Source organism: Abramis brama, assembly GCF_963993115.1.
Source record: "Abramis brama genome assembly, chromosome: 16".
Taxonomy (NCBI): Eukaryota; Metazoa; Chordata; class Actinopteri; order Cypriniformes; family Leuciscidae; genus Abramis; species Abramis brama.
Window position 1 is genome coordinate 37,550,650 of NC_139978.1, and position 18,140 is coordinate 37,568,789.

An 18,140-nucleotide genomic window follows, 5' to 3' on the forward strand; every position below is an offset into this window, starting at 1 on the left:
CTAGGGGACGACCTGAGCGTCAGGAGAGAGGTGTGTGTGGAGGGCCTGAGAGCTCTGCAGCTGGAGGACCGCTGGTCACCACCTCACACACACCTCACCCTTACACACACACCTGACCCTTACACACACCTGGGGGACGACCTGAGCCGCGTCAGGAGAGAGGCCTGTGTGGAGGGCCTGAGAGCTCTGCAGCTGGAGGACCGCTGGTCACCACCTCACACACACCTGACCCTCACACACACCTAGGGGACGACCTAAGCTCTGCAGCTGTAGGACATCAGGTCACGACCTTACACACATCTGACCTTCCTCACTCTCCCTACACACACCTGACCTTCCTCCTCTTCTCCTTACACGCACTTGATCTTCCTCCTCCTTCTCCTTACACATGTGTGTTATCAGGGTCTGAATGTGTGTGTGTTTCTGCCTGCAGCTTCTACGCCGTCCCAGAAGGCAGTGAGAACGACATGAGGTTCGTGTACTGTGCCGCCTGTATTTGCTACATGTTGGATGATTGGACTGGGATGGACTGCCAGAGAGCCATCGACTACATCCGGAGGAGCACAGTGAGTCCCACAATCCCCTCCTCAATCCTGTAACTCCATCCTCTGCACAGTGATTCCCACAATCCCCTCCTCCTCCCGTAACTCCATCCTCTGCACAGTGATTCCCACAATCCCCTCCTCCTCCCGTAACTCCATCCTTGGCACAGTGAGTCCTAGGGCTGAACGATTAATCGCAACAAAACCGCACGCGATTTGTGATTATTTCATGCGCAGCTTGTCAGTGGAGTGCGGCTGATTGGTAGTAAATACTGCCCCATTTGAACGCCAGAGGGCGCTCTCATGCAAACACGATAAATATGCCCCGCCACAGAAGTACAATAATGCGCATCATTCCAGGAAATCCCTATCGCTGTAGCTGAATAAACAGAAGATTGAAACGCTTTGATTAAACATGACTTATAAATACACGACTGCCTTATTCTGTGTAAGAAGGCACATCATCTCACAGAAGGAGGAGCTCAGCTGTCGTTATGATGTGAGTTTGGAGTAAATGCATGTTATTAAATGTCGTCTGTTGTTGGACGAGATTCATAAATGCTTCTCATGTTTTGGAAAGATGTTTTACGCGTGTTGTTTTTTCAAATGCACGTTATAAGTGACTCAAACTCACAGTGTTTTCAGATAGAGCAGCGTTTACAGAGCCGTACATCACTGACAAACTGCGCATAAAAAATAATCGCAGCCTTTGCGATTTTAAAATCGCGATAAGCCATCACGATTTAAGTGCGATTACATGGAAAGTGCGATTAATCGTTCAGCCCTAGTGAGTCCCACAATCCCCTCCTCCTCCTGTAACTCAATCCTCGGCACAGTGAGTCCCACAATCCCCTCCTCCTCCTGTCACTCAATCCTCGGCACAGTGAGTTCAACACTCCCCTCCTCCTCCCGTAACTCAATCCTCGGCACAGTGAGTTCCACAATCCCCTTCTCCTCCCGTAAACTCAATCCTCGGCACAGTGAGTTCCACAATCCCCTCCTCCTCCTGTCACTCAATCCTCGGCACAGTGAGTCCCACAATCCCCTCCTCCTCCTGTCACTCAATCCTCGGCACAGTGAGTTCCACAATCCCCTCCTCCTCCTGTAACTCAATCCTCGGCACAGTGAGTCCCACAATCCCCTCCTCCTCCTGTCACTCAATCCTCGGCACAGTGAGTTCAACACTCCCTTCCTCCTCCTGTAACTCAATCCTCGGCACAGTGAGTTCCACAATCCCCTCCTCCTCCTGTCACTCAATCCTCGGCACAGTGAGTTCAACACTCCCCTCCTCCTCCCGTAACTCCATCCTCGGCACAGTGAGTTCCACAATCCCCTCCTCCTCCTGTCACTCAATCCTCGGCACAGTGAGTTCAACACTCCCCTCCTCCTCCCGTAACTCAATCCTCGGCACAGTGAGTTCCACAATCCCCTCCTCCTCCCGTAAACTCAATCCTCGGCACAGTGAGTTCCACAATCCCCTCCTCCTCCTGTCACTCAATCCTCGGCACAGTGAGTTCAACACTCCCCTCCTCCTCCCGTAACTCAATCCTCGGCACAGTGAGTTCCACAATCCCCTCCTCCTCCTGTAACTCCATCCTCGGCACAGTGAGTTCCACAATCCCCTCCTCCTCCCGTAACTCCATCCTCGGAACATTGAGTCCCACAATCCCCTCCTCTTCCCATAACTCCATCCTCTGCACAGTGAATCCCACAATCCCCTCCTCAATCCTGTCACTCCATCCTCTGCACAGTGAATCCCACAATCCCCTCCTCAATCCTGTCACTCCATCTTCTGCACAGTGAGTCCCACAATCCCCTCCTCCTCCCGTAACTCCATCCTCTGCACAGTGAATCCCACAATTCCCTCCTCCTCCCGTAACTCAATCCTCGGCACAGTGAGTCCCACAATCCCCTCCTCCTGTCACTCCATACTCGGCACAGTGAGTCCCACAATCCCCTCCTCAATCCTGTCACTCAATCCTCGGCACAGTGAGTTCCACAATCCCCTCTTCCTCCCGTAACTCCATCCTCTGCACAGTGAATCCCACAATCCCCTCCTCAATCCTGTCACTCCATCCTCTGCACAGTGAATCCCACAATCCCCTCCTCAATCCTGTCACTCAATCCTCGGCACAGTGAGTCCCACAATCCTCTCCTACTCCCGTAACTCAATCCTCGGCACAGTGAGTTCCACAATCCCCTCCTCAATCCTGTCACTCAATTCTCGGCACAGTGACTCCCACAATCCCCTCCTCCTGTCACTCCATCCTCGGCACAGTGAGTCCCACAATCCCCTCCTCCTCCCGTAACTCCATCCTCTGCACAGTGAATCCCACAATCCCCTCCTCAATCCTGTCACTCAATCCTCGGCACAGTGACTCCCACAATCCCCTCCTCCTCCCGTAACTCCATCCTCTGCACAGTGAATCCCACAATCCCCTCCTCAATCCTGTCACTCAATCCTCGGCACAGTGACTGCCACAATCCCCTCCTCACGTAACTCCATCCTCTGCACAGTGAATCCCACAATCCCCTCCTCAATCCTGTCACTCCATCCTCGGCACAGTGAGTCCCACAATCCCCTCCTCCTCCCGTAACTCCATCCTCTGCACAGTGAATCCCACAATCCCCTCCTCAATCCTGTCACTCAATCCTCGGCACAGTGACTGCCACAATCCCCTCCTCCTCCCGTAACTCAATCCTCTGCACAGTGAGTCCCACAATCCCCTCCTCCTGTCACTCCATCCTCGGCACAGTGAGTCCCACAATCCCCTCCTCCTCCCGTAACTCAATCCTCGGCACAGTGAGTCCCACAATCCTCTCCTCCTCCCGTAACTCCATCCTCTGCACAGTGAGTCCCACAATCCCCTCCTCCTGTCACTCCATTCTCGGCACAGTGAGTCCCACAATCCCCTCCTCCTCCCGTAACTCAATCCTCGGCACAGTGAGTCCCACAATCCCCTCCTCCTGTCACTCCATCCTTGGCACAGTGAGTCCCACAATCCCCTCCTCAATCCTGTCACTCAATCCTCGGCACAGTGACTCCCACAATCCTCTCCTACTCCCGTAACTCAATCCTCGGCACAGTGAGTCCCACAGTCCCCTCCTCCTCCCGTAACTCCATTCTCTGCACAGTGAGTCCCACAATCCCCCTCCTCAATCCTGTCACTCAATCCTCGGCACAGTGACTCCCACAATCCTCTCCTACTCCCGTAACTCAATCCTCGGCACAGTGAGTTCCACAATCCCCTCCTCCTCCCGTAACTCAATCCTCGGCACACTGACTGCCACAGTCCCCTTCTCCTGTCACTCCATCCTCGGCACAGTGAGTCCCACAATCCCCTCCTCCTGTCACTCCATCCTCGGCACAGTGAGTCCCACAATCCCCTCCTCAATCCTGTCACTCAATCCTCGGCACAGTGACTCCCACAATCCTCTCCTCCTCCCGTAACTCAATCCTTGGCACAGTGAGTCCCACAATCCCCTCCTCCTCCTGTAACTCCATCCTCTGCACAGTGAATCCCACAATCCCATCCTACTCCTGTCACTCAGTTCTCGGCACAATGAGTCCCACAATCCCCTCCTCCTCCCGTAACTCCATCCTCTGCACAGTGAGTCCCACAATCCCCTCCTCCCGTAACTCAGTCCTCGGCACAGTGACTCCCACAATCCTCTCCAACCCCCGTAACTCCATCCTCTGCACAGTGAGTCCCACAATCCCCTCCTCCCGTAACTCAGTCCTCGGCACAGTGACTCCCACAATCCTCTCCTACTCCCGTAACTCCATCCTCGGCACAGTGAGTCCCACAATCCCCTCCTCCTCCCGTAACTCCATCCTCTGCACAGTGAGTCCCACAATCCCCTCCTCCCGTAACTCAGTCCTCGGCACAGTGACTCCCACAATCCTCTCCTACTCCCGTAACTCCATCCTCTGCACAATGAGTCCCACAATCCCCTCCTACTCCCGTAACTCCATCCTCTGCACAGTGAGTCCCACAATCCCCTCCTCCCGTAACTCAGTCCTCGGCACAGTAACTCCCACAATCCTCTCCTACTCCCGTAACTCCATCCTCTGCACAATGAGTCCCACAATCCCCTCCTACTCCCGTAACTCAATCCTCTGCACAGGGAGTCCCACAATCCCCTCCTCCCATAACTCGGTTCTCGGCACAGTGACTCCCACAATCCTCTCCTACTCCCGTAACTCAATCCTCGGCACAGTGAGTCCCACAATCCCCTCCTCAATCCTGTCACTCAATCCTCGGCACAGTGACTCCCACAATCCTCTCCTACTCCCGTAACTCAATCCTCGGCACAGTGAGTCCGACAATCCCCTCCTCAATCCTGTAACTCCATCCTCAGCGCAGTGAGTCCCACAATCCCCTCCTCCCGTAACTCCATCCTCGGCACAGTGACTCCCACAATCCTCTCCTACTCCCGTAACTCCATCCTCTGCACAATGAGTCCCACAATCCCCTCCTACTCCCGTAACTCCATCCTCTGCACAGTGAGTCCCACAATCCCCTCCTCCTGTCACTCCATCCTCAGCCCAGTGACTCCCACAATCCTCTCCTACTCCCGTAACTCCATCCTCTGCACAATGAGTCCCACAATCCCCTCCTACTCCCGTAACTCCATCCTCTGCCCAGTGAGTCCCACAATCCCCTCCTCCCGTAACTCAATCCTCGGGCACAGTGACTCCCACAATCCTCTCCTACTCCCGTAACTCAATCCTCGGCACAGTGAGTCCGACAATCCCCTCCTCAATCCTGTCACTCAATCCTCTGCCCAGTGAGTCCCACAATCCCCTCCTCCTCCCGTAACTCAATCCTCGGCACAGTGAGTCCGACAATCCCCTCCTCAATCCTGTCACTCAATCCTCGGCACAGTGACTCCCACAATCCTCTCCTACTCCCGTAACTCAATCCTCGGCACAATGAGTCCCACAATCCCCTCCTCAATCCTGTCACTCCATCCTCAGCACAGTGAGTCCCACAATCCCCTCCTCCTGTCACTCCATCCTCGGCACAGTGAGTCCGACAATCCCCTCCTCAATCCTGTAACTCCATCCTCAGCGCAGTGAGTCCCACAATCCCCTCCTCCCGTAACTCCATCCTCGGCACAGTGACTCCCACAATCCTCTCCTACTCCCGTAACTCCATCCTCTGCACAATGAGTCCCACAATCCCCTCCTACTCCCGTAACTCCATCCTCTGCACAGTGAGTCCCACAATCCCCTCCTCCTGTCACTCCATCCTCAGCCCAGTGACTCCCACAATCCTCTCCTACTCCCGTAACTCCATCCTCTGCACAATGAGTCCCACAATCCCCTCCTACTCCCGTAACTCCATCCTCTGCCCAGTGAGTCCCACAATCCCCTCCTCCCGTAACTCAATCCTCGGGCACAGTGACTCCCACAATCCTCTCCTACTCCCGTAACTCAATCCTCGGCACAGTGAGTCCGACAATCCCCTCCTCAATCCTGTCACTCAATCCTCTGCCCAGTGAGTCCCACAATCCCCTCCTCCTCCCGTAACTCAATCCTCGGCACAGTGAGTCCGACAATCCCCTCCTCAATCCTGTCACTCAATCCTCGGCACAGTGACTCCCACAATCCTCTCCTACTCCCGTAACTCAATCCTCGGCACAATGAGTCCCACAATCCCCTCCTCAATCCTGTCACTCCATCCTCAGCACAGTGAGTCCCACAATCCCCTCCTCCTGTCACTCCATCCTCAGCACAGTGAGTCCCACAATCCCCTCCTCCCGTTACTCAATCCTCACCGCTATCCTGGAGCAAAAACACACTTGCCTTCACTCCCTGATCTTCAGTGGACAGGGTCAGTCGGGGTCAAAGGTAGAGCCGAGGGGAGCATGATGTAATCCAATGTCAACCTGCTATAAACGGAGTAAATCCGCTTCTTGACTCCGGCTAGTTCAGGACAGGCAGTGAGTGCAGGTCGTCATAAACATGTGACATGTTTCAGTACACACAGAAATCATCATTCACTCATTGTTTTCTTTCTGCGAGACATTAAAGAAGATATTTTGAAGAATGTGAACATTGACTCACTGTATGGACAGAAAAAAATCTTCTTTTGTGTTTTTACAGAAGAAAGAAGGTCATGCAGGTTTGTAGATGGAGTAAATAATCATATTTGGCTGAACTGATGTTGATCTCTTGATGAACTAGTTTCACTGACCCACTGTTCGTGTTCTTCCTCCTGCAGTCGTATGACAGTGGGATTGGTCAAGGAGCCGGACTGGAGTCACATGGTGCGTTTACACTGTTTTACACACACTGAACACTGCTGATAAACGCCTGATCGTTCTGTGAACACCTTCCCAGGAACTCAGTGCAGGAAGTGCTTTCATTCGAGCGTGTCTAAAGAGTTTTCTGAGTTTGAAATATTTTACTGATGTGATTCTTGCAGATGTGGAAAGTGTGTTTATGTCCAGTGTTTGCAGTTTGGTTAAATTTGTAAAAACTGCATTGTTAGTACTGAAAATGACTTTCACAAGGCAAATGAAGTGGGATGAATGTGTTCATAACTAATGTTGTTAAGTCAGTCCGGATATACATGAGATCAGACTGTTTGATCAGGTCTAATATTGACTGAAGGATCAGACTGTTAAACACGCTTTACTGGACCGTCCTGCTTTTATTCAGACGTTTCCCAGTAATAGATGTTTTTTAAGGTGTTTTTTTAGAGCATTTTAGAATTTCTATCAAATATAATTTTTTTTGCCATGAATATAGCCTTTATGCTCATATGGCATTTAAAATATATATACTGAATGTAAGTTGCATAAACTTTTAGTTGACAGAACATTTGGAGCCGGGCATCAGTTCAGTGAGTGAGTCGGAGTTGATTCAGTGATTCAGTGCCGGTGTAGTGAAGTGCTGAGTCCCGGCTTAGGACCCAAGCAATCCGACTGGTTCAAAGCACGTTTTATGTGTTATCGCTTTAGTGCCTGGTTACAAATCAGATATAACTTTATTATAAAAGTCGTTTGAACTACGTTAAAACGACCATTAATGTCTTTTAACTTATGTTTCATATACTTGTATATAACTGAAGCTATAGATTGTGAAATTGAACATTTCTCGTTCTTAATGTTTTTTAGTTTGCTTAGATAGTAGCAAAGCATACAGCTATCCAAAATGATTAGAGATAAGGTTTTTTTCACCATTTATGATATATTTCGATTAAAAAAACTTCGATAACAAACATGATACAAGCATAATTCAGTTTTTTATGACATGCTTGTAATTAAAAATATATATATATTATACCTTATTGCGTAATAACAATTAACAATGTCGCAAAACATACCTAAAATTGCAATTTCTTTCACTTAAACTATTTAAATAATCAGGATAAAAATAAAAGATTATTACATGAATTAAAATTTGATTGATTACATTAAGAATCTCGAGAACAGCTTTAGATCAGGCATATTACTGGGGTCCTAAGCCGCGACTCATCACTTCACCACACCGTCTCTGATAAGAACTGACTGAATCCGTGTCTCTCCTCAGGTGGGTCCACCTTCTGTGCCGTGGCGTCCCTTTGCATGATGGGAAAGCTGCAGGAGGTGTTCAGCGAGCGCGAGCTGAACCGGATCCGGCGCTGGTGTATCCTCCGACAGCAGAGCGGCTTCCACGGCCGGCCCAACAAACCCGTGGACACGTGCTACTCCTTCTGGGTGGGAGCGACGCTGGAGGTGCGTGCGTCAGTCCGTCACGCATGCCTTGTTACCGCGGCGATGAGGCTCATCCAATCACAACGACTGCTTTAGTTTTAAACTTATCATGTGGTTGTTATACATGTTAAATAACCTGCAGTGATTGTATGTAATATCATTCACTGAACTAGAGTAACTCTCCTGAATCTGCTGTTACTGGCGTTCAGCGAGTCGAGCATCGCTAGCGTTGTTAGTGACGTGATCCGTCCGCTAGCACTGAAGAGACGCTTCATTGAGATGGAAACACAAGCGACTTTCACTGTGTTCCAAAGTTTAAGTTTTGCGAAGACATGTGACCAATAGAAGATCGATACCTCACGGTGTGACTCTCTGAATTAGAAGAACTACCAAACGAGTAGATTTAAGATTTTGTACATTTTGGTATGTTTTTAAAGAAGACCTAATATGCCTTTCTCACAGTCTTGATGTTTCTCCACTAGAACAGGTTTTCCTGCTTGAATGTTGATTATTTTCCTGATATTCTCCATTGTTGCGGCTCCTCTCTTCCCAGTCTGTCAGTAACGCTCTGTTTACTTCCTGTCTCTTCGAAGCCCCTCCTTCTGTAAAGCACACTGTGCTCTGATTGGTCGGCTGGAGCAGTGTGTTGTGATTGGTCGAGCACTTCGAGGGTGTTTGGGAAATGTCCCGCCCCTTTCCATAACACACTACTAACTCACTCAACCAGGCCCCGCCCCTTTATTCTGCGTATGATTTATTATGAGGAATATTGTGATGTGTTCGTTCCCGGAGGAAACTCGAGATACAATGGAGGCGTTTCAGCGTCTGTCGGGTTTAGTGCGAGTGTGTGTTTGAGCGGTTCCTCAGATCATGTGTTGAGGAGAATGAGCTGCTCTTCGTAAGTTCAGTGAACTTTGAAACACCCTAGCAACTGCTTAGCTAACCCCTCGTAGCACACTAGCATTAGTGCGGCCTGTCTCAGTGTGTGTTGGTGTGTGTGCTCTCAGTCTAACATGCTCCTCTTGCGTCCCGCAGCTTTTAGACATTTTCCAGCTCACCAACTTCGAGAAGAACCGGAACTACATTCTGTCGACGCAGGACCGTCTGGTGGGCGGCTTCGCTAAATGGCCCGACAGTCACCCAGGTGAGGTTGCAGTCGCGCTCACTGCCGCGAGGAGCTTTTGTGTGCCGCTGTCAGTCGAAACCAGTGTAACTCGATACAGGAGCTGTGAACATGTGACCGATGAGACTCCAGTTACTGGAGATGAGCTTCATTGTTGCTCCAATAATCACTGACCTGTAAAATGTGCTTTATTGTCGTCAAACTGCAGAAGAACACCGTGCTGAACACACACACATGAACACACACGCATGAACACACACATATACGCACGAACACACACACACACACACACACACACGCATGAACACACTGACTGAACACACACGCATGAACACACTGACTGAACACACACGCATGAACACACTGACTGAACACACACGCATGAACACACTGAACACACACGCATGAACACACTGACTGAACACACACGCATGAACACACACGCATGAACACACTGAACACACACGCATGAACACACACACACATGAACACACATTGAACACACACGCATGAACATGAACACACTGACTGAACACACGCATGAACACACGTGCATGAACACACTGACTGAACACGCGCATGAACACGCACATGAACACACTGACTGAACACACACGCATGAACACACACGCATGAACACACACGCATGAACACACACGCATGAACACACGCATGAACACACACGCATGAACACACGCATGAACACGCATGAACACACGCATGAACACGCACATGAACACACTGACTGAACACACACGCATGAACACACACGCATGAACACACACGCATGAACACACACGCATGAACACACACGCATGAACACACGCATGAACACGCATGAACACACGCATGAACACACGCATGAACACGCAGACTGAACACACACGCATGAACACACGCGCATGAACACGCACATGAACACACTGACTGAACACACACGCATGAACACACGCATGAACACACGCATGAACACACACGCATGAACACACGCATGAACACACGCATGAACACACTGAACACACACGCATGAACACACTGAACACACACGCATGAACACACACACATGAACACACATTGAACACACACGCATGAACATGAACACACTGACTGAACACACATGCATGAACACACTGACTGAACACACTGACTGAACACACGCATGAACACACGCATGAACACACTGACTGAACACACGCGCATGAACACACGCGCATGAACACACACGCATGAACACACACGCATGAACACACACGCATGAACACACACGCATGAACACACACGCATGAACACACACGCATGAACACACACGCATGAACACACACGCATGAACACACGCATGAACACGCATGAACACACGCATGAACACGCATGAACACACTGACTGAACACACACGCATGAACACACTGACTGAACACACGCATGAACACACGCATGAACACACACGCATGAACACACGCATGAACACACTGACTGAACACACGCATGAACACACTGAACACACACGCATGAACACACTGAACACACACGCATGAACACACACACATGAACACACATTGAACACACACGCATGAACATGAACACACTGACTGAACACACATGCATGAACACACTGACTGAACACACTGACTGAACACACGCATGAACACACGCATGAACACACTGACTGAACACACGCGCATGAACACACGCGCATGAACACACGCGCATGAACACACGCGCATGAACACACACTGAACACACACACATGAACACATAGAACTACACAGAGCTGTTTAAAGGCAGTGTTCTGCAGATGTCTGCTTGTTTCTCTGCTGCGTACGCTCTGCAGTGCCAGACAGAGAGACTGATGACATCACGGGGTCGGCGTGAATTATTCATGAGCTCTTAAAGGCGCAGTAGCGTCTGCTAGAGTGACCGCTCCTCCTGATTCTCCTGTCTCCTGTGTCCTGTGTCCCAGACCCCCTGCACACGTACTTCGGCATCTGTGGCCTGTCTCTGCTCGGGGAAGCGGACCTGCGTAAGGTCCATCCGGCTCTGAACATCAGCGTGCGGGCGTTCGAGACTCTACAGCAGCTGCACGGGTCCTGGAGGCAGAACCAGACCCGCTCGTGACCTCTGACCTCAGCAATATCCCCACGTGACTGATGAATAAATCAGCAGATCAGCGTAATCAATTATTAAAGGTAAAACTCGCTCTGTAGTCGTAGGCCACAAGATCCCTGCGCCGGCCAGATCCTCCTCCTCTTCAAGCTGTTTATCATTATTTGTGCTGTTTCTGCCTTATGAAGACGAGCTCCTGCGAACACCGAAGACGAGCTCGTCTGGTGTGTGTGTGTGTTCTGGAGTAACACACACTCTATATCTCTGTTTTACACTTCATATGTTCACAAGCAACGTCAGCCTATTGTTTCTGTTACTCTTCATGTGAAATCATGTTCCTTCAGTGTCCTCTCATGAATGTGCCTCAGATATCTCTACTGTGTGTGTGTGTGTGTGTGTGTGTGTGTGTGTTATACATATGGCATTTTGACACTTGAATGTGTTTCAAGGATCAAAAAATGAAATTATTTTTTCTATGCTGTAATATCAAGTGTAGAAGTAAAACTGCTCATATTTTATGATGATGTAAAGTTACGGACTTGCGAGTGTCAATAAACAAACAGCTTTTATGTCTGAGAAATAAGCGTTTCTGACGGTTCTGACGAGACGGTTCTGACAGTTCTGGTGAGACGGGTCTGGTGAGATGGTTCTGACGAGACGGTTCTGACAGTTCTGGTGAGATGGTTCTCACGAGACGGTTCTGACGAGACGGTTCTGACAGTTCTGGTGAGACGCACGTGTTTAAAAACAGCCTTTTTCCACCTTAGAAACATTGCTAAGCTACGTAATATGCTATCAGTTTCTGATGCAGAGAAGTTAGTTCATGCATTCATGACCTCGAAACTAGATTACTGTAATGCTTTATTAGCTGGTTGTCCTGCATCCTCAATAAACAAGCTACAGTTAGTCCAAAATGCCGCCGCTAGAGTTCTTACTAGATCAAGAAAATATGATCATATAACACCGATTTTATCATCACTGCATTGGTTACCTATAAAGTTCCGTATTAATTATAAGGTATTGCTACTGACTTATAAAGCCCTAAACGGCTTAGCTCCTGGGTATTTAGCGGATCTTCTATCGCCCTATAATCCATCGCGCTCTTTAAGATCAATAAATTCGAGGCTTTTGGTCATACCTAGGATATCCAGATCCACCAAAGGAGGGAGAGCATTTTCACATTTAGCTCCGAAACTCTGGAATAGTCTTCCTGATACTGTTCGTTGCTCGGACTCACTCTCCCAGTTTAAAACTAGATTAAAGACGCATCTTTTCAGCCAGGCATTCATATAATATTTTTAATCTTACAGTTCAAACTACAATCCGGCCTCTAGTTCATAAATGCCAGAGGAGAACTGGCCCCCGACTGAGCCTGGGTTCTCCCAAGGTTTTTTTTTTCTCCATTAGGTCACCTGATGGAGTTTTTTCGGTTCCTTGCCACTGTTGCCTTTGGCTTGCTCAGTTGGGGATATTTTGGGGATATTTAATTTTATTCTATCAATCAATAAATTCCACTATAAACAAACCTTGTTGTATTATTTTATTTTAATTTAATACTGTGAAGCTGCTTTGATACAATCTGTATTGTGAAAAGCGCTATACAAATATACTTGATTTGATTTGATTTGATTTAAATAAAACCGTCTGAGATTCCTTCAGGCTTTCTTCTCTCAGCATCAACTCACAGCCTTTATTCATCAGAACAAAAACCCAATGTTTTCCTTACTTTTGAAAGATTTTACACTTTATCTTCTATTCTATATCTATTATCTTTATAATAAAAAATAGCATGTACTGCGTTAGATTAAACTGAAGGGTCACAGCACTGTTGTCCTGCTGTTAGTTTCACTGCTTCTAATGTTCTCATTTGTAAGTCGCTCTGGATAAAAGCTTCTGCTAAGTGAAGAAATGTAAATCACATTCTAGATCTTAGTTTAAAATCTGCTCTTAATGATGTACTTTGAGGAATAATATATTCATTAAGGGTTGCATGTTTACGTAAGCAAAAATTCCCTTGTTAAACCATTAACTGAGAATCATATGGACTTTGAAAATAAGAGTGCAATTAAATGTCCTTAATCAGAAAACATGACAGATACATCTGTGTGTGTGTGTGTTAGATTGACTGACCACACACACACTCACACTCACACTCACAAATACACACACACTCACAGATACACATACACACTATCTCACACACTCTCTAACACACACTCTATCTCACACACTAACTCTCTCACACACACTCACAGATACACATACACTCTCTCTCTCACACACACTCTCTCTCTCTCTCACACACACACACACTCTCTCTCTCACACACACACACACACACTCTCTCTCTCTCTCACACACACACACTCTCTCTCTATCTCACACACTAACTCTCTCACACACACTCACAGATACACATACACTCTCTCTCTCACACACACTCTCTCTCTCTCTCACACACACACACTCTCTCTCTCTCACACACACACACACACACACTCTCTCTCTCTCTCTCACACACACACACACTCTCTCTCTCTCTCACACACTCACAGATACACATACTCTTTCTTTCTCTCACACACACTCTCTCACCCTCTCTCACACACACTCCCTCCCTCTCTCTCTCTCACACACACTTCCTTATTGTTTGTCTACTGTTTCCCTTTGACTTGAATTATAAAATGTAAGACTGAAGACTTGCACAGAAGTCTTAATGTTTAATATTCACATTATTTCTTTATGCATTAGTCTCAGAGATATTCTCTGACTGTAAATGTCGGCCCTGTAACGCGTCGTCCAGAAGAATATCCCTGAATAAAACTCTTCCTTTCATCTTATATGTTCAACGCCTGGATCTGGTGGAATAAGAGAGTTCAGTATTCCAGCGTTGCTTCATCACTTTCATCCGGCATCAAGACTTTGTGTTATAAGTATAAACACACCTGTGTATAAAGAGGATGATTGTGTAGAATTATGGGTCAAAGGTTGGATGTAAAGTCCAAAAAAATGAATTACTGAATGTCATGTGACTGAGGGCTTAATAAACATCTGAAGAACAAATACTATATGAAAGCAAAATATGAAAGAGTTGTGCAATTTCTGTTTTACTCCGTTTCAAACTGTTGGTTGTACTGAGATCTACACAGATCTGCCACACAAGACACTAAATCTGTTATAGTCAAAACAATAAATGAGCCACATATGAAATGAAAGCATATATGACATGTTCAATGAGGTAAATCATGTGAATACACACGTGTCACAGCCCATGGCCTTAGACTGTAATACAGTAAGTATTGTAATAAACACTGATTCTGTCCTACGACTGTTCCTAGAGTCAGAGCTGTTGATCTGGTGTCTGATTATCTGTGACATGATCAAAGTTTTATTAGATGGCAGATCTACACAAAGAGCTGTCAGTCCAGCGAGGCCACGCCCACAGACCGGCCGAGTGGGCGGAGTCTCGAGTGCTCGTCATCCTCGGTGGAGTGAGTGAGGTGTCTGTGGTTCGCGACAGGCTCTGCTGTGGTGAGGATATAGAGGAGAACACATGAGGAGGATATAGAGAGAACTCGTAATCATATCATCATCTCGGGCTGGGTCATCGGTCATCAGGATGTCGGACTCGGAGATGTCCGAGTTCGCGAGTATAGTGGAGCGCATCGAGAGAGGCGAGGTGAGATGATAAAACCGCAGATAAAACACTCGAGCCTGCAATAATGCGATTAATCATTGTATTATGCTGATGCTTGATGCTTGTCTTTCTCTGTCATGGAGAAATAATATGTGCTCATTCATCCGCATCAATATCCCGTGCAAATGACGTCACTTCTTTGTTTTAGATCATTTATATTATAAAAAAAGAAAAAATATATCATTTATAATATTGTGCACTTAAGAGCTCGAAGAATTTGTTGTCGACTTGGATATGAATGATGATTTGTATAATGTATAAATGATGTGCCGTTCTGTTGCGGACCCCGCCCCTTATTTAAATACTAAATGGTTTCGCTGCAAGGTTGCTATAGTGACGGGCAGTGACTCCGCCCACATTTCGGCTTGTTGTCCACGGTGTCGCGCCGCTCGCGCATTAACGCGCGTCACGTTGTTCGATTCATCCTCTAATTGTGCGAATCTCTCATTTGCGAAGTTGAAACAGGAACGCGGAGTTTGTCTTTCTTCTGCTCGCGATGTCCCGGCGAAGCTCGATCCTGGTGAGTCCGTGAGTCCGCCTCACTTCTTCATCCTCGACAATGAAGCTGCTATTGTTTGCTGAGAGAAAGTTGAACCGATTGTTTTGAATGTATTTTGTAAATGAGGAAAATAAAGGCCTTGTAGACCTTCATCCTCGTCACAGTTTTTTTTCACAACTACTAGACAGTCGTACTCTAGGCTTGGAATAGAAATGCGAAAGTGAACAGTGGAAGTTCGTTACTTCCCCAAGCGCGCGTGAGCCGCAGAATCATCCGAATCAATCAATCATCTGACTCTGAATCATCTCGCGCTCCTCTAACTACAGGGAAACTCTCTTCTCGTCGGAACTCCGAATGTTTTCACGGTAATATCACTGTGTGTGTGTGTGTGTGTGTGTGTGTGTGTGTGTCGACAGGTGCCGATGAAGAGCATCGAGAGGGAGCTGATCTGTCCGATCTGTAAGGAGTTGTTCACTCAGCCGCTCATCTTGCCCTGTCAGCACAGTGTGTGTCACCGGTGTGTTAAAGACGTGCTCCTGCCGAACCACGAGGACTCCTTCAGCACCGACGCGGGGTCCGAGGGCTCGAACCCGGGCAGCCCTCGCTCCAGAGTCCCGTCCCCGAGCACGGAGAGACTGGACCGGCTGGTGCGATCAGGTAATCCGACTCGACTCCGGATCAACTCTCAGAAACCTCAGATAAATCACTCGCATTAGTTGGTTTGAGGCTCCTTCCATCCAAAACACAAGCCGTTTGATTAAAAGTCTACTTTGCATTTGAAATGGATGGAAGTAATGTGGTTTAATTTATTTTAATCTAAATAGAAGATTCATGTATCTTATAAGAACTTGTCATTAGAATATTAAAGCTGATATGTTTTTTTTAGACCAAAATTGTTTATTTGTTGTTATCCTCTTAGAATCTGGCTGTGAGATCCAAAGCAGATTAAACTACATGAACTCATTTATGTTTTGGGTCAGTTTTACTGCAGGAATGATTAGTTTTAGTGTCTTTCTTCATCACTTCTTTTATACTGTTGGCTTTCATTGCAGTTTTTCCCCCAAGAAATGTGATGCTGTTTTCATGTTTGTACAGTCTTTGGTTGTGAATCAGGTTTCACTCCACTTCTGTTGCCGTTTAATCACTGTCAGTGTTGTCGTCTTCTCTCTGTCGCTGCAGCCTCACTGAGGAGGGCGTTTGGAGGGAGAGGTAGATGTGGGTCACGTAATCTCATTAGCTGTAGTGTGTCTCTAGAACTGTGTGCTCATTTCTCTTCTCGATCAGAGAAGCGGCAGCTGCGTAACACACACCCGTGAGCGTATGACAGACGCACTAATCTCTCAGTGACCGTGAGAACCGAAGAGAACCGTGTGTTTAAAGAACAGCAGACGTTGCCCTGGAGCGACTCAGGAATCCACAGCTTCTGCTTCCACCGTTTGTCTCACGCAGAGAGAGAATATTGGGCCATTTTTCTTCTAGACAACAGCAACCAAATAAACCGCAGTGAACTAGAACTAGGTTGAATTATTAAATAACTTCTCGTCAGGTAATAAACGTCCTGTGACCGGTGAGCGGTCTTGAGGAGACGTAGTTATTAATCTAAATCTAAATGCGTTTCAGAACCCGCTCTACCCTTCCGTGTCAAACGCTTCCCTCACCACTAACGATTAACACACTGGTCTCGCCATCATCAGCCATGTTCTCACTGACAGGCTGATGTGGTTCTGTAGGGACCAGAATGACCTTGTGCTGACGGGCCTGTTTCTGGTCTGAGCGTTTGTTTTTCCCCATCAGTTCCCAGCATGCCGAGCGGCACAGCACACTCACGGCATAAGTACACGCTTTACTTCATCATACACACTCCATCCCTGTTCTGAACCCGGCGCTCGTTCAGATGTTGGCCTCGTTCTCGCTCATCATCATCATCGTCCGCATGCGTGGCTTCATCATCTGTGCTGCACGTGTGTCTCTGCTGCATCGTACAGTGTGATCTCCTTATTTAGTGTTTGTTTGCATATCACTTCAGATGTTCTGTTTCAAATGCTTGCTGGAGAAGTGATTTCTTTCACCCTAAAATGATTTTCCTGCTTGTGAAGTGGCAAAATCCCACGACACTGACCTGGACAAACAGGAGAGAGAGGCTTCGTCAGACTTTAAAGCTGCAGTGTGTGATGATCTGATCTGCGTTAGGGTTAATGTTCAGTCTGATCCGCGTTAGGGTTAATGTTCAGTCTGATCTGCGTTGGGTTAATGTTCAGTCTGATCTGCGCTGGGTTAATGTTCAGTCTGATCTGCGTTGGGTTAATGTTCAGTCTGATCTGCGTTGGGTTAATGTTCAGTCTGATCTGCGTTAAGGTTAATGTTCAGTCTGATCTGCGTTAAGGTTAATGTTCAGTCTGATCTGCGTTAAGGTTAATGTTCAGTCTGATCTGCGGTTGGGTTAATGTTCAGTCTGATCTGCGTTAAGGTTA

The 18,140-nt window shown here is 47.6% G+C and overlaps 2 protein-coding genes across 7 annotated transcripts in view; both read left to right on the forward strand.

Moving 5' to 3' along the window:
• pggt1b (protein geranylgeranyltransferase type I, beta subunit) overlaps window positions 1-12,042 on the forward strand; it is a 20,591-nt gene extending 8,549 nt beyond the window's left edge. Inside the window, exons 5-9 of the mRNA XM_084138731.1 lie at window positions 434-566; window positions 6,773-6,818; window positions 8,086-8,270; window positions 9,285-9,393; window positions 11,331-12,042. Coding sequence (XP_083994857.1) covers window positions 434-566; window positions 6,773-6,818; window positions 8,086-8,270; window positions 9,285-9,393; window positions 11,331-11,485 — 628 coding nt within the window. The 3' untranslated portion in view covers window positions 11,486-12,042. The remainder of the gene's footprint in view (window positions 1-433; window positions 567-6,772; window positions 6,819-8,085; window positions 8,271-9,284; window positions 9,394-11,330) is intronic.
• Window positions 12,043-13,138: 1,096 nt separating this feature from the next.
• trim36 (tripartite motif containing 36) overlaps window positions 13,139-18,140 on the forward strand; it is a 36,198-nt gene continuing 31,196 nt past the window's right edge. Inside the window, exons 1-3 of one of the 6 annotated variants that reach the window (XM_084138725.1) lie at window positions 13,139-15,152; window positions 16,086-16,326; window positions 16,849-16,884. In XM_084138725.1, coding sequence (XP_083994851.1) covers window positions 15,093-15,152; window positions 16,086-16,326; window positions 16,849-16,884 — 337 coding nt within the window. In that variant the 5' untranslated portion in view covers window positions 13,139-15,092. Of the gene's footprint in view, window positions 15,153-15,528; window positions 15,691-16,085; window positions 16,327-16,848; window positions 16,885-18,140 lie in introns of those variants that run through there. The other 5 variants (XM_084138726.1, XM_084138728.1, XM_084138729.1 and 2 more) reach the window with 5 other exon arrangements.